Source organism: Lithobates pipiens, unplaced genomic scaffold, assembly GCF_037356315.1.
Source record: "Lithobates pipiens isolate NorthernLeopardFrog02 unplaced genomic scaffold, aLitPip1_a1.2 Scaffold_22, whole genome shotgun sequence".
Classification (NCBI taxonomy): Eukaryota; Metazoa; Chordata; class Amphibia; order Anura; family Ranidae; genus Lithobates; species Lithobates pipiens.
In genome coordinates, this window is record NW_027507784.1 from 306,400,337 (window position 1) to 306,420,768 (window position 20,432).

At 45.1% G+C, this 20,432-nt stretch overlaps 1 protein-coding gene across 1 annotated transcript in view; it reads right to left on the reverse strand.

Moving 5' to 3' along the window:
- CACNG3 (calcium voltage-gated channel auxiliary subunit gamma 3) overlaps positions 1–20,432 on the reverse strand; it is a 184,292-nt gene that overhangs the window by 24,211 nt on the left and 139,649 nt on the right. Inside the window, exon 2 of the mRNA XM_077449334.1 lies at positions 2,594–2,677. Within this exon, the coding sequence (XP_077305460.1) occupies positions 2,594–2,677 (84 nt within the window). The remainder of the gene's footprint in view (positions 1–2,593; positions 2,678–20,432) is intronic.

Consider the following 20,432-nt stretch of genomic DNA (forward strand, 5'->3'; position numbering starts at 1 on the left):
TGTTTGAAAAACTTTCTTTGTTTGGGGAGGGGGGAAGAAGTGGGTTCTTCCCATTTTAAAGCTTCTTTCACTGCCTTGACAAGAGCAGGTACTAAAGCATAATCAAATCCTACTCCTGGATCCTCTGGATCCGATTCGCTGTCAGACAAGAGCACAGAGTGGTGGCTTGGTTGAGAAGATTCCCCAGTCTCTTGTAAGAGCCCTTCACCTCCTAAAGGACATAATGGGTCTGAGGGGGATTCCATAGCGTGATGAGCTTCCCTCTGCTGCAGGGATTCCTTTACCACTCTTCTCACCATAGATTCCAAGCGTTGATCCGCACCATCTCTTTCATCTGCGACTTTAGAGAAGCAATGATCACAGAGCGATTTGTCTGATGAAATGGGCATCTTAAAGCCCCAACATGAATTATCTGGTCCTCTGCTTGAGTGCGAGTGACCACTGCGTTGTCCAGATCTGGAAGACCTGCGGTAACCAGACTTTGACGATGATTTGCGGTGGTGCGATTTTGACGATCCACTGCGACTATGCGCACTGTAATGCGGTTCAGACCTAGAAGGGCTATAAGGAAATATACAAGAAAGAGAGAGAGATACAGACCAGGCTGGTATCAAATGCTAAGGAATACTCCACATATACACAGCAATCCAGCCATGCACATACCTGTTACAAGCGGGCAGGTCACTAGTAGGCAGTGAGGCATCCATGACTAAGAACACTGACTGTAACAACAATAGACCCTCATAAGCAGCCATACAAAAACACAGGAGCAATAATACATCAGAGCAGATCATAACCTACCTTACACCGACCAGAGAATGGCCCCGGGAAGTCGCTGAATTTCCTGCAATCATTCCCAAATTCTGACATCTCTCACTGTGTTTTAAATATGGCGCCCATGACGTCATCAGCGGCGTCAGACGCGAGATGCCCGCGCGCATGCGCGGGAACCAAGCCTCGCTTTGGATTTGGGTCCGCGCATGCGCAGAACGCAGCGCTGGACCCGGAAACAGGGGGAGAAAGGCTGCTGGAACGCGGAAGCGTCAGCGCCTATGCACAAGAACCAGCTGGCATATGAAAGACACAGATAGAAAAAAGAAAAACACATAAACACTGCTGCCATGAAAAACGGAATTTTTACAGCTCACCACTCCACCAACGATCGTCTGGCCGAACAGGTTCAAGCACACACCACCGATCCACCGGGCAGATAATGGCCACCTTACATAGCAGGTAATAAGCCGTGCGCACTTTATCTTCGGACAAACCAAGCCTTCAGCGCTACTCTGCCATACACTCCATACCCATGCTTAACAGACAGGGCCTATCGGAGGAACAAAAGCTTGATAGTCGGCCGACTTGATCGTAGTGAAGATCTCTTCAGATAGGAAACACCTGTCCTATGGAGGAGGACAAAAAAGGAACACGGATAGCAGCTTGGAGCAAAGATTTATGGGAGTAGAGGTCCTATTGGGTAATTATGGAGGCGGGGCTAACCCACACGTATGCTGCCATGGAGCCTGTCAGGAAATATATTTTTTTATATATTTTTTGGAGATATTTATTATAGCAAAAAGTAAAAAATATTGCTTTTTTTTTTCAAAATTGTCGCTCTTTTTTTGTTTATAGGACAAAAGATAAAAACCACAGAGGTGATCAAATACCACTAAAAGAAAGCTCTATTTGTGCGAAAAAAAGGATGTCAATTTTGTTTTGGTGTAACATGGCACGACCATGCAATTGTCAGTTAAAGCAACGCAGTGCCGAATTGCAAAATGTGCTTTGGTCAGGAAGGGGGTAAAATCTTCTGGGGCTGAAGCCGTTAAGGACGCGGCAGCCCCCTCCTTAGAAACCAGTTATATACATTGAATGCACAGCAAGTACTTGCAATTTGGATGCGGGTCCATTGAAGTATATTACATACAAAACGCTGCATTTTGCAGGAAAAAAAGTCCCCGAAATGCAGAGGCACACAAATGCATTGATATGAACGTGTTCCATAGGAACTCATTTATTTCTGCAAAATGCATCAAAAAACGCATTATGCTGGATTCACACCTATGCAATTTTAGTGCTTTTTGCATTTTGCAGATTTGCACTGCAGTCCATTTAACATTGTTTTCTATGGAACACGTTCTGTAGTGCAAATCAGCAAAATGCAAAAAGCACTAAAAATGCCATAGGTGTGAAACCAGCCTAAGTGGGAATCAAGCAAAACAATTTTTTTATAAAAATGTAGAAACGTATACAATAAAAAATAACTGAAATATAACTGACCCCATTTTAGTTTCCTTTAAGAGTCTGTTTTAATGTCAAACGAAATTACTTTTCAACATCTACATTCACAGACAGCTGCAAAATGCGTAATAGAATTCTTAGTCAATCTTGTACTCTTGACTCAGAGAGTAGTTTCCTTTGTTATTATAAATAGATAAGGATGTTTGGGTCTGCCTATGTCACAACCCCACTCCTTCCCAATCGCTCCTTTTCATTCATCCAGAAATTGCTAAAGATCTATGTGGTGCTTTTCTCTCTATGCCCTGCATTGAGGTTGAACAGCAAACAGCACGATCATGCAAAGTAAAGTCCTTACGCAGTAAGTACTCCGCCGTGTCCTGTTCATAATCGGCATCCTCAGGAAAATGGTCAATTTTCTTGCACATTCCTCGGAAGGCTCCTGCAGGAGAGAGATAACTAGTTACACAAAGGCAGCAACTGGGCCAAAAATCACACTGGGACTTAAAATTCTCTCTTGCGAGATGAGTTGTCCTGCGAGGCATTAACGCACACAAACACAAAGCAGAACTAATCTCCCGTTTAACCCTTCTATACTAACAGTACTTCTTAATTTTATCTGGTTCAGAAATAGGACCGAAGACACTAGTGGGCCTTGTTTAGTTACATAGTCAGGTTGAAAAAAGACACAAGTCAATCTAGTTCAGGGGTCAGCAACCTGTAGATCATGATCTACCAGTCGATCGCGGACAGGTGACTGGTAGATCGCGGTCTGGGCTTGCTGATCTGCCATCAAACAGAGTGCAATGCAGAGGGACTATTTAAAGTTAGAGCTTTAGTAGGAAGCAAGAGTCACATAAGCCGATGCCTCCTCTGTAGTGCTGTGTACACATATTGCAGCCGCAGTCAGGTCCATTTTTAAGGCAGGTCAAAAGGGGCAGCTGCCCTGGGCCCTTTCACTGTTGTGGGGGCCAAAGCAGCTGCCTCATACTTGCCAACTATCCTGGTTTAAATTCCCTCTCCCCTTGAGGTTTTAGTCCTGTGCTGTGTCCCAATATCTCAGTGTGAAGTGCTGCTACTAATGCTGCCCAGCTCTGCCCTATTGTTGTGTACAGATGACTCGCCTGCAGACCCTGTGTTTACATGTAAATTACCGGCATTCATATGTAAATAGCGGTGGCATTCATATGTAAATAGCGGCGGCCTGCATTGATATGTATATTATGCCCCCCTCAGGTCATATCCACAGTAATCTCTAGCAACCAATCAACAAGCAGAAATCATGTGCTGTAACCTCTAACAACTAACCAGTGAGCTGTAATGTGTTCTGCAACCTCTAGCAACAAGTCAGTGAGCAGTAATGATACACTTTAACCTCTGGAAACCAATCGCAATAGCTGCCTGATCTGATTCATTAAACTGATTTTGAGTCTAGCTGCTATTTATTGTCTCAAAGCAGGTGGAAAGCGAAACTGCATGGAGGGGGGGCCCAAGAAAAGATTTGCCCAGGGTCCAATCAATATTAAAGAAGGCCCTGGCTGGAGTTATATGCCCTGTCATGGTTGGTGGGCATAGCACCTGCCGAGCATGACCCATTCAAGTGAATGAATCCACTCTGCGAGTACCCTGCAACCTTGTGAAGTACAACAAACAAGGGGTTAAAGCAGGCAGCGTTGTGTTGCTTTTTCCCCATCCGCTTCGACCCCGCAGAAGCATGCAGTTTTGGGGCGATTGCAGAGTGACACTACGCCATTGCAGTGCATTGCTGGCTCATGATTGGCCAAGCATGCACTGTGACCCCGCAAATAGGCCATTAATGCTGCATAACGAGGAGTGGACTTAAAATCAAGCCAACATACCCAAATCTTAGTGAAAGTGGACTGTGCATTGGGGGGGTTCACAGGTAAGGTCCTCCATTGCACAGATGTGGTCTACAGCCTGGCAGCACCCTTTCAGAGGAGGAATATCCTGTTTCTTCCAGTATAGGGGAATCAGGAATTTAGGATTGAAAACCTTTTTCTGGTTTTCATTATGGTGGTGTTGCCACCTGCTTTTTTCCCATCTGCCCTTCCTCTCGTATAGACATTAGCGCTCAGTTGACCCATGTGTTAATGTTTATGCGGCAGGTTGCATCCAAAGAAATCTAGAGATGATTTAATATTGCCTGTACATCTGACTGTGCTCTCTTACCTATGGTAGTGATTTTGATGGGTATAGGTGGCTTAAGAAGCAGATTGCTTGGCACTCGACAAAGCTAATTTTTGGAGATTGTTCATCTCCTCCAAACTTTTGATAAATAAGAGCCACTTTAAGGTAATTGCAGTTAAAGATGAATTCCAGACAACACCCGAAAATAAGTATGCACTGACAAAAATGTAGTAAAAGTGCACAGTACCGTTTGAGCAGTGTCCTCAGTAGGCAGTGATTAGGGATTGGTAACAAGTATAAACAGAGAGGGATCCATATACTAAAACAATCGGAAAAAGAGATAAGAGTGCATGGATTCCGTTCAATAAAAATTGTACATTTATTGGTTTTAAAACACACTGGCAACATACAACTCCTTTAGAGGAACAGCCTATCTCAGCCCAGAAGAAGGCAATCAATTATAGCTCATATACCATGGGCAATGGTGGGGTAGAGTACAGTTCTGTGTTGCTGCCAATTCTTCCAACCATACTTGCTCCAAGAATCTAAGGCAGTGATGGCGAACCTTGGCACCCCAGATGTTTTAGAACTACATTTCCCATGATGCTCATGCACTCTGCAGTGTAGTTGAGCATCATGGGAAATGTAGTTCCAAAACATCTGGGGTGCCAAGGTTCACCATCACTGATCTAAGGGGTACTGTCAATCTCTTTCTCATGATGGCAACCCTAGGAAAAAAATGGGTGCAGGCTGCTTCGGAATGGAGGGCTAGGCAACACATTTCAAGCTCTTGCTGCTCTTTTTCAAGCTTTAAAAAAGGCCTCCCCCCTCTTAGATCCTTGGAGAGGGTAATGTTGGAATAAATGACAGCTGCAAAGAACTGTACTCTAACCTCTAGCCTAGTACTCTGGCCATGACGTGCACGCTATAACTAACTGCCTTCTTCTGACCTGAGATGTGCTGTTCCCCAGAAAGAGATTTTGAAATGCCATTTTGTTTTTAAAATGGTAAATGCACTATATATAATTGCACAGGATCTGTGTATTCTTCACCCGTTTTACTCATAAAGCATCAGGACACCTCATATACACTCGTCCCTGACTTACTACGGTAAGTAAAAAAGCAAGAATAAGGATGTATATATGTATATATATTTTTAGCAGACATCCTATGGAATAAAATGGTGGTTGTTGCAACTTTTTATGTTACACGGTATTTGTGCAGCAATTTTTTAAACACGTTTTATTTTTACAAAAAAAACTTTCATGACTAAAAAAAAAAACCCACTAAAGTTAGCCCGATTTTTTTGTATACTATGGAAAATGATGTTACACCAAGTAAATAGATAACTAACATGTCACGCTTTAAAATTGCGCACACTCGTGGAATGACACCAAAGTTCAAGAACTTTTTCTAGGTTACATGTTTAGAGTTACAGAGAAGGTCTAGTGCTAGAATTATTGATCTCATTCTAACATTTGGGGCGTATGTAACCTGTGTGTATCTGGCTCTGATACTAGCCAGTGCCTCACAAGCCACTGACCCTACCGCATGTTCCTGCTGCAGATTAGTGGGAGGGTTTTAGCAACAGAGGCAGTGCTGTCAATCCAAAAAACAATGTGCAGGACTAGACGTGGCCGGGTGTTGATTGACAAGGTACAGGTTTGTGAATTAGTAATGATGCTGAGAGCCATGTCCCCTGCACTTCATCTCTTCATCCCACTGTAGTGCAAGCAGGAACAGCCTACATGGGAATGACATATCTGCTCTGAATTCAGGAGCAGGGCAGCATTGTTGTCACACTACCACAGAAAACCCTATAAGGTGGATTTCACTGCCAGACTCAAGAGTTATTTGTGGGACTTTATATGGGGGCTAAGAAAAAAACATAAGTGTAGATGCACTTATTACTAAAGCAGACCTTCACCCTCCCCAGCCATTCTCTTTCATCTCATCCCTAGGCCCTCCTCACTCAAAATGGCTGTTTCAATGTCTTTTAAAACTTCCCACACTTCCTAGGTTCTTGCCTAGATGAGAATGATGTGCCAATTGTCCACAGCTTTAAAGAAAGCCCCTGAGTGCGTTACTGTGCATGTGCCATGGTGCTTCATCAGGGGGCTGGATGACTCTTTTTGCAATTTGCAGCTGGACAAAGGTGAAGAATGGCAGCACAGGTACGCAGCAGCAGTGCAAGAGATTCTTACAGAACACCACTGGAATGCTGAACATGTATGTTTTTTGTGGATTATTCAGCAAAATAGGTAAAGGGGGAAGAGTGAGTGGGGGAGTGAAGTTTTTATTAGAGTGCTGCAGTGTCCTATTTGTGTTTTCAGATCTCCAACGAACAGTAGATGTAACTCATAGATTGTGATGTCATCTTTCACAAATCAACAATAAATCAGTGCTGTTAGTGCATGCATGTAAACATCACATGCAGTGGCCAGGGCAGTCTTTAATATTGATTGGACCCTGGGCAAAATGTCTTGCCCCCCAACCCCCCCCCCCCCCCCCATGCAATTTGGCTCTCCACCTGCTTTGAGACATACAATAAATAGCAACTGGACTCAAAATCAGTTTACTGTATCAGATCAGGGAGCAATTGCGATTGGTTGCCAGAGGTTACAGTATATCATTACCGCTTACTGACTGGTTGCTAGAGGTTACAGTACACATATGGCTCACTGATTAGTTGCTAGAGGTTACAATGCATGATTTCTGCTTGTTGATTGGTTGCTAGAGATTACTGTACTGTAATACTGCTCACTGATTGGTTGCTAGAGGTTACAGCACACCATCTCCCCACTGCCTGCACACTATGGACTGGGGTGGTGAACAGACCCATCAATAGACAGAAAACTCCAAGGGATCCTAGAACTCTGGGGATCAGTGGCAGTGCTGTAGGGGAGAGGAGGGTGTGATCAATGGCAATGCTGATTTTTTTTTACGGACTACAAATATAAAGAGGAGTTTCAACACTGGTCACCAATGTAATAGGGGTTTACACTGACCACTAATGTAATAGAAGCATTCACAGTAACCACTAATGTAAGGAGGGCTTTACACTGGTCACTAATGTAAGGGGAGCATTCACACTGGCCATTAGTGTGACTGAAAGGATTCTACACCAAGCCCCAATGTAATGAGAAGATTTACACTGACCACCAATGTAACTGAGACATGTAGCCTGCGTCCACATGTATTAGTAGCAGCACTTCACACTGAGATATCAGGACACAGCACAGGACTAAAACTTTAAGGGACAAGAGAATTTAAACAGGATAATTATCATGTATGAGGCAGCTGCTTTGGGCCCCACAACAATGCAGGGCCCAGGGCAGCTGCCCCTTTTGCCCTGCCTTAAAGACGGCAGAAGGTTAACTACAAGGCAAGAAATAACAAAATATCCTGGTTATATAATCACTCCTATTTGTTAGAATAGTTTAACAGCCTGCAGTAGAGTATGGACACGTTAGAGAACAACAAAGTACAAGCTGGAGTTTCCACTTCCCTTGGTTCCAGGAAAAAAATGTCCTTTTTTTTTGCCTTGTTAAAATAGATTTGCAGTGATGCTGTAGCTTTTACAATGCATGTATTATTGGAGAAGGGGAATGGTTAATCCAGTCGAATACTCCAGCATTATCATGTGCTTGGGTACCTTCCATTGTGTGTGAAGAGAGAGAGAGAGGAAAATCAATTCTGTGCTGGAGGGAAGGACAAATGTAATGAACCGGACAGAGTTCTGAAGTGCCCACATTTTTGTTGCGTTAAGTGGGATGGCATTCCTTCCTCTTATTTGTATGTTGTTTACAACCACGTCAGCAGCTTTGTCCAATCTCACTGGTTTTGCCTGAAGATGGGATACCGGCCCATTCTCAAAATAAGACATGCAGTGCCACATCTGTCCCACCAGGACCGAGCCAAACATTATCGAACATAAATGAAGAGTCAAATGAAAACATATCTTATGCTGTCAAATAGCTGTTCTTAGTGTATGGCTGTATGAACCATACATCAGAGGTCTCCAAACTTTCTACACAAAGGGCCAGTTTACTATCCTTCAATCTTTATGGGGGCTGGACTGTGACCAGTGGGAGAAGAAAATGTTCTGGCGTCAGTGGGAATAAACAATGCTCCATCATTGGTATTAGGGGGATTAGTAGTGCCCCATATTTGGTATTAGGGGGAATAATAGCACTCCATCTTTGGTATCAGTGGGAGGAATAGTGCTCCATCATTGGTGTCGGGGGGAATAGTGTCCCATCGTTGGTGTCAGTGGAAAGAATAGTGCCCCATCATTAGTGTCAGTAGGATAGTGCCCCATTGTTGATGTCAGTGGGAGGAATAGTGCCCCATCGTTGGTGTCAGTGGGAGGAATAGTGCCCCATCGTTGGTGTCAGTGGGAGGAATAGTGCCCCATCGTTGGTGTTAGTGGGAAGAATAGTGCCCCGTCATTGGTGTCAGTGGGAGGAATAGTGCCCTGTCATTGGTTTCAGTGGGAGGAATAGTGCCCCATCGTTTGTATCGGTGGAAGGAATAGTGTCCTATCGTAGGTGTCAGTAAGCAGACTAGTGCATTGTTGGTGTCAGTAGCAGGAGCTTTTACCCCGCTGTTGCTGATAGAGAAATGTACCAAGGGCCAGATATAAGCAAGCAAAGGGCCACATACGGCCCCCGGGCCACAGTTTGGAGACCACTGCCATACATAATTGCCCAGGACTAGAGCCAGATCATACACAAGTCAACATATATTGTGCAGAGTATTGCAAAAAGCGCTGGAAGCTTCTTGGATGCAGTAATACAGCTTTACTTTCATGGAAAAATATATTACATGTTTTACTGCATGGAGAAACATGAACAGGAAGCAGGATGTAGATAATACATCCTGTTATATCATAGAAAACATGAACTATACACTATAATACTACAGTGCCACCTGCTGCATAGATAGCTATAATGCATACAGTATTGTAGACATGTGCACACTGAAATATTTTGTTTCGGAATTTCGTTTTCGTCTGAAAAATACATTTATTTAGTTACTCCCGAAATTCGTTTTTATTTATTTCATTTTTCGTTAAAAATTGCAGTCCGATAATCCAAATGAATTAAGGTCGAATATGTCATTGAAGGCTTATGGTGTCTGTTGAATGTTCAAAGAAGATTCGACGTAGCAGCTAAACTATACAGAGTCATACAGTTTAGCTGCTCCATTGAATCTTCTTAGAACTTTTGACAGATACTATAAGCCTAAGATTTGATGTTTTTCGCTGCTTTGTCGAATCTTTGTGATTTATGTTGAATGTATATAGTTCAAACAGAAAATGGACTGGTGATAGTGATCACTGATCAGACAGGTAACAAGATAGGGTATATAGAATCTATATAGAATCTCAATCTATAATATAGAATCTATAATAATAAATCCCCCCTCCCACAACATGGGCAGCCTCCGAGGCTCTCGCAAAACACTAGCAACACTAGTATCACTATCAAGTTCACAACTCTAACACAATAGCAGCAGATTATTATGAAAAAGTTAAGTTGAACTAAAGCTTCCTTCACTATTGTTCTGCTGCTGTGCTTATGTTTAATTGATAAATAATTCAGAGTTCTCTGACAAACGGACCAGCTAAGATTGACTGTCTTCTGAAATGATTCAGTGTGTGTGTGTGTGTGTCTCTCTCTGCTAGCAGTCGTAAGTGAAAGTAAGTTGGCTGTACGTGTGTACTCCTCCTCTTTGGTTACAATCAGCCACATTCATCATCATCATTTTTATTTTACTTCCCCCACCCAATTCAAGCAGCGATCTTTTCTCTATGTCGAATCTTTTCTCTCTGTGTCAAATCTTTTCTCTCTATGTCGAATCTTTTCTCTATGTCAAATCTTTTCTCTCTATGTCGAATCTTTTCTCTCTATGTCGAATCTTTTCTCTCTATGTCAAATCTTTTCTCTCTATGTCGAATCTTTTCTCTATGTCAAATCTTTTCTCTCTATGTCAAATCTTTTCTCTCTATGTCAAATCTTTTCTCTCTTTGTCAAATCTTTTCTCTCTACGTCAAATCTTTTCTCTCTATGTAGAATAATCCTGGACTAATAGAGTTAAGGTTAGGCACATTTGACCACAGGTTCGATAGACACAGATTGTTATTGTCAGCGTAATGTTGAATCTCCTATCTATATCGAACTGTTGTCACAACGAAAACAAAAATAAAGCATTTGTTTATGTCGGATCTTTTGTTTTTTGGATTCTTCACTTTCGTTATCGTTTGTTAAAATGATAACGAAAATACCTGAAATTCGGACGAAAATGCATTCGGACAAAAACGAATGCACATGTCTACAGTATTGTCAGTTTATTAATAACTTTACATTCCATGCTGTTGTTCTTTTTCAACACCCCTTCTCAACAGCATGAGCTTTGTCAAATTATATTCACCTTTTTCTGGAAATAACTATGGCGTTCCTTCAATAAAGGCATCAGCAGTCATCTCCTCTGATGGGCAGTATTGAATGTCAATAACACCTTGCTCTTGATTGTCCCTCAGTAGGTAATACTTGACATCAATATGTTTGGTCCTAGGATTGACCCTTCCCACAGCCAAACAGAAAATGAGAGGAAATCCCTGCAAATTAAGGGAATTCCTTGAGGACCCCCAGGTAACCAGAACTAGTGTCCCCACTGGAAAATGTCCCCTCTATTACTTTTCTGGGGACAACCCAAGATTTAGAATTTTCTTTTAGGCCGCGTACACACGGGCGGACTGTTCGCCCAACCTTGTCCGCTGAACAGTGTTTGGGCGGACAGTCCGCCCGTGTGTGGGCTTTCAGCGGACAGTTTCAGCGGACAGTTGGACGGACAAAGTCTTTCGGAAATTCCGAAAAACTGTCCGCTGAAACTGTGTTTGAGCGAACAGTCCGCCCGTGTGTAGGCTACTTTCGAAATGAGCAAACTGTTCCCGCTCGGAAAGTCCGCCCATTTCGAGCGCGTGTACAGGTAGGCGGGGCCCGCGAAGGAGACGTCGCGGGCTCCGCCGCCTGGAATGGGCTTAAAGGGGAACCCCAACGCCGAAAAAAATCGGCGTGGGAGTTCCCCCAAAGTCCACACCAGACCCTTGTCCGAGCACGCTACCCGGCCGGCCAGGAAAGGGGGGCGAGCGAGCGTGCCCCCCCTCCTGAGCCGTACCAGGCCGCGTGCCCTCAACATGGGGGGTGCCTTGGGGAAGGGGGGGCCGCGCGGCCCCCCCCACCCCAAAGCACCTTGTCCCCATATTGATGAGGACAAGGGCCTCTTCCCGACAACCCTGGCCGTTGGTTGTCGGGGTCTGCGGGCGGGGGGCTTATCGGAATCCGGGAGCCCCCTTTAAGAAGGGGGCCCCCGGATACCGGCCCCCCACCCTATGTGAATGAGTATGGGGTACAATGTACCCCTACCCATTCACCTGTGAAATAAAGTACAAAAAAAAACACAACACAGGGAAAAAATATTTTATTGCACAGCTCCGGGGGTCTTCCGTCTTCGGGGGTCTTCTCGCCGGACTCCTCCGCTATCTGTGTGTAGCTCTTTTACTAGCGGAGGAGTCCGGCTTTCTTCCTCCCCGCCGCCGGCCTCTTCTCCCGACTTCGGGGGTCTTGTCCCCCTCTTCGGTTCTTCTGCCGGGCCACCGCGCCTTCTTGTAGCTCTTTTGCAGGCGGTGGCCCGGTCTTCTGTCGCCGCTGCCTTCCGTTCTTCTGTCGCCGCCTTCGGTTCTTCTGCCGGGCCACCGCGCCTTCTTGTAGCTCTTTTACAGGCGTCGCCGCCGCCGCCGCCTTCCGTTCTTGTCCTTCTTCTTGTTGTTCTTCTTCTTCTCCTGGAGATGTTGACTCGATGAGCTCTCCGGCCGGAATGCCAGGGACACGCTCCGCTGCCACTTATATAGTGACAATGGGGCGGTGTCACATGGTATATGTCACATGGGTTGGTCACATGGTGACCCCGCCCCCTTACGATGTCATAGTCCCCATGTGACATCAACCCATGTGACCAACCCATGTGACATATACCATGTGACACCGCCCCATTGTCACTATATAAGTGACCGCACAGCGCGGCTCTGGCATTCCGGCCGGAGAGCTCGTCGAGTCAACATCTCCAGGAGAAGAAGAACAAGAAGAAGAACAAGAACAAGAACGGAAGGCGGCGGCGGCGGCGACGACAGCGGCGACAGAAGACCGGGCCACCGCCTGTAAAAGAGCTACAAGAAGGCGCGGTGGCCCGGCAGAAGAACCGAAGGCGGCGACAGAAGAACGGAAGGCAGCGGCGACAGAAGACCGGGCCACCGCCTGTAAAAGAGCTACAAGAAGGCGCGGTGGCCCGGCAGAAGAACCGAAGAGGGGGACAAGACCCCCGAAGTCGGGAGAAGAGGCCGGCGGCGGGGAGGAAGAAAGCCGGGCTCCTCCGCTAGCAAAAGAGCTACACACAGATAGCGGAGGAGTCCGGCGAGAAGACCCCCGAAGACGGAAGACCCCCGGAGCTGTGCAATAAAATATTTTTTCCCTGTGTTGTGTTTTTTTTGTACTTTATTTCACAGGTGAATGGGTAGGGGTACATTGTACCCCATACTCATTCACATAGGGTGGGGGGCCGGTATCCGGGGGCCCCCTTCTTAAAGGGGGCTCCCGGATTCCGATAAGCCCCCCGCCCGCAGACCCCGACAACCAACGGCCAGGGTTGTCGGGAAGAGGCCCTTGTCCTCATCAACATGGGGACAAGGTGCTTTGGGGTGGGGGGGGCCGCGCGGCCCCCCCTTCCCCAAGGCACCCCCCATGTTGAGGGCACGCGGCCTGGTACGGCTCAGGAGGGGGGGCGCGCTCGCTCGCCCCCCTTTCCTGGCCGGCCGGGTAGCGTGCTCGGACAAGGGTCTGGTGTGGACTTTGGGGGAACCCCCACGCCGATTTTTTTCGGCGTTGGGGTTCCCCTTTAAGCCCATTCCAGGCGGCGGAGCCCGCGACGTCTCCTTCGCGGGCCCCGCCTACCTGTACACGCGCTCGAAATGGGCGGATTTGCCTCCTCCTTACGTGGGCGAGTCCGTTCATTTCAAAAGTTGAGCGGACTGTTTGGCAAACAGTTCGCTGAAACAGTCCGCTCGTGTGTGGGCAAGTCCGCTCATGCAAATTTTGAGCGGACTGTTTGCCGAAACTGTTTGACGAACAAGGTTGGGCAAACAGTCCGCGCGTGTGTACGCGGCCTCACTTTCATTTTCAATGATAAAGGTAAACAGGACAAATAGAGCGGATTAATCAATGGGGGCGCAGACAGAAATAAAAACTGGCAAGCATTCTAATCCCTCTCAACTCTATCTAAAATGTAAAAAAATAAAAAAAAGTTCTGCCTTTAGTTATTTATTTATTTTTTTGCAAAATCATTTTTATTAGATTTTTCATTGGCATACAAACTTGCCCACGCAGGGGCCAAACATGCCTTTAGTTATTTTTTAAAGTGTCACAAATGTAAAACTTTTAAAAAATTTTGGATAGGGTAAAAGAGGGTTATAACTCCTGTCAGGTTTTTTGCTATCTCTGTCCTATTGGGCAGATTTCCCTTCACTCCCTGTTCCATAACCAAAAAAGGAAGTGACAGGAAATTGCTCAGAAGAGAAGGAATCCCAGTGTGTCACCAGAACTAGTGTCTCCATTGGAAGATTTGACCTATTCTTATTTCGATGTCAACCCAAAATTTTGAATTTTCTTTTACTTTCAATGATAATGGTAAACAGCACTAATAGAAAAGAAGAATCTCCATGGAGGGAGTACAGACAATAGTGAAAACTGACAGATGTTCTAATTTCTCTCCACTCTATCCAAAACTAAATAGCAAAATAAATATGATCGGCTATTGGGGAGGTACCACATCCATGTTAACTACTATATATCAAAAAAACACCTTGTTTGGACTTTACTGGTACCCCAGAAGGACAACCACACCAAATTGTAAAAAGTTACATTGTATTGCAAATCATTAAAAAAGCATCTAAAAACACAGAAAGCCAATCCCTTTGGTTTGGTTTACTATGCGCTGTATGCCAATATGGTTAGGACTTATAACATATGGTTATAACATCCAAGAGGTTGACGCGTTTTACATCTACATGCTTCCTCTGGATATTTTTATCTTGGCAGCAAAGAGAAATAAGCTAACTGAAGAAAGACATACCAAAATAGTACATGACAACATCACTACATATATATTAAAGAGTGTTCTATATGTTCAACTTACACATCGCTTAAGAGATATAACCTGAGGATGCTTAGTACAAATGAGTAGCCAGTGTATAAGTTGAGACAGAGAAAATCCAAAGCCCAGTGAAGACTTAGCTCAGAGGAAGATAGCACTGGACCCCATGAGCTGGTACGTATTATTTCTCAATTCAATCTTATTTTTATTGAGATAGAAAAATCGAGATCGAAAAATTATACAATAGACATATACGTCTTACATTAACACATAAACAGATATATTTAACTTTGCTACAGTGGTGTCACACTGTCTCATGTTTTAGGTGATTTTTGAGCTTCGGTTGATTTAGTGTGGTACATGAGCCTGTATACCTACAGCGTCTAATCTGAATTATTGTGGGTATGTGCGCACCACTATCTACTATCTACTCAGCGAATGGTGCCCACTCATTACAGGTAGGCTAGGGCTTTTGTTCCTATGCTGGACATGTTCTCTCCGAGGGGGAAGCTCTGTGTGTGCCACCATTCCGGTCTGATGACACTAGAGATTGTGAATGAAATAATCGGGTAATACTGCAACATTTAAAAGGGAAAGGAGAAAAGGAGAGAGAAAGTAGGGATAGAGGGGTCAGGGCAGTAAAGAGTTTTAGGGATCAAGAGGTAGATATTCCACTCTGGTTACACAGGGGCATCGGTGAAGTCCTCTGTGGCCCATAGAATAAATTCTGAGGAATATCGTAATTCGTTCCACTTCAATTGCCCAATCCCCCAGGGAAGGCATGCTCGTCGACTTCCAGTTTCTGGGCAACACCGTTCTAAAAAGTGATGCAGAACGTCTTTCTTGACCGACTTAAGCGGTCCCGGGAGCAGAGATAGCAGAACTACCACAGGAGAGGGTGTGATTGAGGTCGCCATGGGTCTGCAGTACAAATCAAGGACCCTTTGCCAGAACTTCCTCAGAGGGGGGCATTCCCACCAAATGTGAAGTAAGGTTCCCTTGGATGACAAGCAACGCCAGCAGGTATCCAGAAGCGCAGGGTTTATCTGGTGCAAAGTCGAGTTGCATCTGTACCAACGGGTCAACAACTTGAATCCCTTTTCTTGAGATTTGGAGGCTAAGGATATTTTGTGAGTCAGGACGAACGTACTATTTCTTAAAAGTCATCAGCTACAGTATTTCTAGCCACTGACTTTTTTTTTTTTTTTTTTTATTGAGTTCCTCTCTTAAGCCTAAGTACAGCCAAAAAAAGTAGGATGTGTCCCTTGTGCTGATACCTCTTCTATTAGGTGAATTAATCCTCCATCCATGCCCTCGCAGCACCGCCACTGTATTCTTCCAGCTTTCATCAAGAATAGCCTGGTCTTTTCACCAAGCCGCTGCATTCATAAAAGCCATGCCACAGCTGCTATAAATGATGCACAATCTATGTATGGTGGGGGGAGCTATCAATCATCCACCTGTCCTCCATTCATAGATCACTTTCTCTTCATACAAGCTTTATTACAGATTCTATGAATCGTTGAGCTTGGCAGCAAGGACAGGCATGGTCTGGCACTCTTAATGAAACTCTGTGACAGTCTCTTAGTCCCTAACCACCCTTAGTTGGAGCATGGATGGAGGAGGATTTCAGCTAATAGAAGAAGCATCGGCACAAGGGACACATACTACTCACTGTAAGTCATGCCTCTTTCTCCATCAGTCCCTCGGGCTGATTTTTGTATTTTTTTTTGGCTGCACTTAGGTTTTAAGCATGCAGGCATGACCAATGGGTTAATAGTTGTGTCAAGAGTTTCAGTTGCTGTTTAGAATAGGGAAGATGTGGGATGAGCAACTCTGACCATGAAATGATTGTTGATGCCTGAAGTGGTGGATGCCACATTTCAGAAACAGCTGATATGTGAATTTTATCGGTTATAGCCTTTAGCGTTCCCAGAGAATGATGCAGAAAAACTATAATAAGAGCATTTATAAGGGCAAAACACCTTGATAATGAGAGAGGTCAACAAGGAGTAGCTAGAATTATTCATATTAAGTCACCAGCCTTCTGAATTACTGCTCCATACATGTCAAACCTTGAAGAGAATGAACTACAGCAGCCCAGGGTCAGGCTAGGTTCAACTCCTGTTGGCTAAGAATAGGCAAAGGAGGCAACATTGGGCAAGGAACATCAAAACTGGATGAATAAAGATTGGAAACATGCTACCTCCCCTAAAGAAATATCAAATGCAGAAAAAGAAGTTAATGCAACAAATTATGCATTATGAAGTTCACACGGAGGAGCTCCCAAAAAAATGTATCTAATACTTTGTTCACTACATGACTTAAAGAATTCAGACAGTTCTTGAAACAAAAGACCCGATAAGATTGATGTCCTAAACAAATTGACTACTGAGTGTACATTATATGTCAAGTAAACATGCCAACCACTCACATTGATTTATACCTACTAAATATGAATGGTGTATGGGCTGTACAGTCCACGAACCAATACAATACAAAAAATACCAGCTAGGCTGCACACAAACTAAAGCGCAATGTGATCTATTAAAATTTGTTATTATTTTTATACGTGCCTAAAAAGTCTATTATTTCCAATTTCAGTATTTGCAGATTATGTAGGATGTGGCGCATTTATACTTAAGGTGTTTGATTGCCACCTCAGAGCATTGCAATCAATTGAATTTTGTAAAGAGCAAACAATGCACTCACCCGCATCTCCCCGGCAGTCGGATGGTCACCAGTCCTAACCTTAACCCATCTATCTGTAGTGCTTCCTCCAGGTGATGGGCAACAGCTTCCCCTGCGTCTCCTCTGCATCACGGTGGCTTCCGCCTTGTGTCTCCCTCCTCCTAGGGGGGCAATAGGATTGCTTCTCCTTTGGGTGAATCAAGTGACGGCTCTCATGACCCACTTCCTGACTGGCCAGGAGGAGAATCAGGAATACAATAGCAAAAATAATTCTCTATTGTCACACAACTGGGTGGGCTCGGGGCACAGTGCTCTGCGCCCCGAGCCCACCCTTTTTTGAAGCTTATTAGAGCCTCTGGATTTCTCCAGCGGCATGCTGTCTCTACTGAGAGGGATTCCATCTTTGTCTGGTCTTCTCTCTGGGTTCTTGGGCTCCAGTCGTTTGGCCGAACTGCGATGATGTAACTCCCACGCATGCGTGTGGGAGTCATGGTCACAGCACAGCTCTCAATGGATGGTATGCTGTCCATTGAGAAGACAGTGCACATGTGCCGGAGCTATCACCGGCTGCTATGTTTAGGAGATATTCACTGTGCCTACAGGTAAGCACTATTACAGGCTCACCTGTAAATACAAAATAAAAAATGGAGTGTACTATTGCCAGATCAGTTCGTAAATGGTTAAATAGAAGGAGATGATACATGGATTATCAGAGAGAACTGGCAGTGTAGGGGAGAAGAAGCAAAGTTTCATAGGTCAGGAAGCAGTCTGGGGGAGAGGAGTAGGAAGCCCAGCTACATAAAGCACACTAAACTGCACTGAGACAAGATAAAAAGCAGCTAAGGAACCAGTGTAACAGTAAATTCTTCACCCCATGGGAATGCAGCTGATCAGCTGTGGCTGTGTCAGGGAGAGAGAGCAACAGGGAGAGAGACGAAAAAATATACAGGCTGGGCAATTGGAGCTCCGGGATAAGAGAGACAGGGAAGATGAGATGGGAGGAACAGCAAGGAGAGAAACAAAGTTACAGAGCTAACAAACTCACCTAGCAGAGCTAACATTAGAGACAGCGCTGATAGGGGGGGCCCACACAGGGACGGGGATAAGTGGGAGACAACAATTGCTTTCATCCGGGGAGAGTTGGAGAGACCAGCTTTCATTCGGGGAGAGGGGGAGAGACCAGCTTCCATCCGGGGAGAGACCAGCTTTCATTCGGGGAGAGGGGGAGAGACCAGCTTCCATCCGGGGAGAGATCAGCTTTCATTATCTGCTGGATGAAAAGAGAGGCACAGTTGTCATCCCTCACTAATTCCCATCCTTGTGTGGGCCCCCTGTGTACTCGGGCCCACTACAAGAGAACTGGTGGTCCTCCCCTATCAGCGGCCCTGAACATTAGAGTCACTGAATATTATCTGTGGCCCATTTGGCGATGTCACACAGAGAATTTGAGGCCCTCTTCATGAGTGAGTTGACCACCACTGGCACACACACTAAGTATTACCCAGTAAAAAGTTCACTTAACCCAATATTTCACACCCATCATTAGTCATGTGGCAGCACAGTGGTGTAGTGGTTAGCACTCTCACCTACTAGTAAGAAGGTCACTGGTTCAAATCCCAACCATGACTCTACCTGCCTGGAGTTTGCCTGTTCTTCCTGTGCATGCGTGGATTTCCTTCGGGTACTCTGGTTTCCTCCCACACTCCAAAGACATGCAGGTAGGTTAATTGGCTTCTGTCCAAGATTGGCCCTTGTATATGAATGGGGACCTTGGATTGTGGGCTCCTTGAGGGCAGGGACCAACATGAGTGTGCAAGGGATAGGGACAATTGTAGACACTCACTCAGGATGGACTGGTGTCTTTATTCAACCTAACTAACTATGAAACTATAAACTATGTGAGCAGTTTTTAAATTCCCCTGATTTGACGTGAACATATATTTCCTGGGCTATGCAATCTATCTATTCTTTTTGTCCATAAAGCTCTTTTTTTTCAGTACACTTTGTGTTCATTTTCTATGCAGTGTTTTTGTGACCTTTTGTTGCTCATTTTCCAAGCACTGCATATATCTGTCTTTTCTATAACATTTCCTGTTTATTTGAATTGGAAATCCATCATCTGAACACATAGCTGCTGGTCCTAAATTGTGAATGCACCAAAGCTACTTTTATGTAGCGCAGCCCCTAAGGAGCCGCAAAAAGACTGGGATCCCCCACCCTGCACAGCCAGCCACACCCAATTTTCACAGTCTCCCAGAGTCAGAAAACAGTTTAGTACTTTGTTTTTGTTATTTATTGGAGGGATTAGAACTTGGATGGGATTTGGGAATTATGGGATGCCCATTTCACTTTGGAATCAGCTTCAGGGACACTTCTATATACAGCTCCAAGTCCTTGCTATGTCACTTTAAAAGGATTTGTAGCAATGGCCCATTACAGGCAGGGACTTGAAGCCCGTATACTTGTAGAAAGTTGGAGTGACACAGCTAATACATTTCCAGCAGTTCCTCTCTGTGGTCACTAGGCCCAGTACCACCTCTTTGGGCACTTCCAGCCTGTCTGGCTGCAGCTGCTCCTTTCAGTAGCCCTCCCGGATAATTTCTCCACAATCCTCCCATCCTGACACTCTCTCCACAGTCCTCCCAGACTGATCACTCACCAGCCCACCCAGCTGACTTCTCAGGAGATCTCCCAGACATGCTGACCTGCTCCCACTGTCCTCTCACTTGCTCCTGTGCCCAAGCTCATCGCTCCCCCCCCCCAAAAAAACTAGGTGGCACCCTCAAGGGCCACAGACAGCCTCCTTAGCACTCTATCACCATCTTCCACCTGACTACCCCTGCTGTCATGACGCATGTCTATTTATGACGAGGGGACCTCATAAATATGCCACACAGCTCCTCCTAACCTCCACCCACTACATCTGGAAGCTTCTCCAAGGTTCCAAAAAACAGGGGTAGGCACCAGAGAAGCTGTTTGCTGAGTCACCCAGCCTCCTTGAGTCATTCAACCCTGACCCAGACTCAACCCAGACCTGGCTCTCAGCAAAAAACTATTTTCCTACACTAACAAACCTATTTACATCTAGCATAGTAGCTAGAGGGTGCTACATGCATGTTGGAGGTATTCAATATTCAGGACTGCAGCAG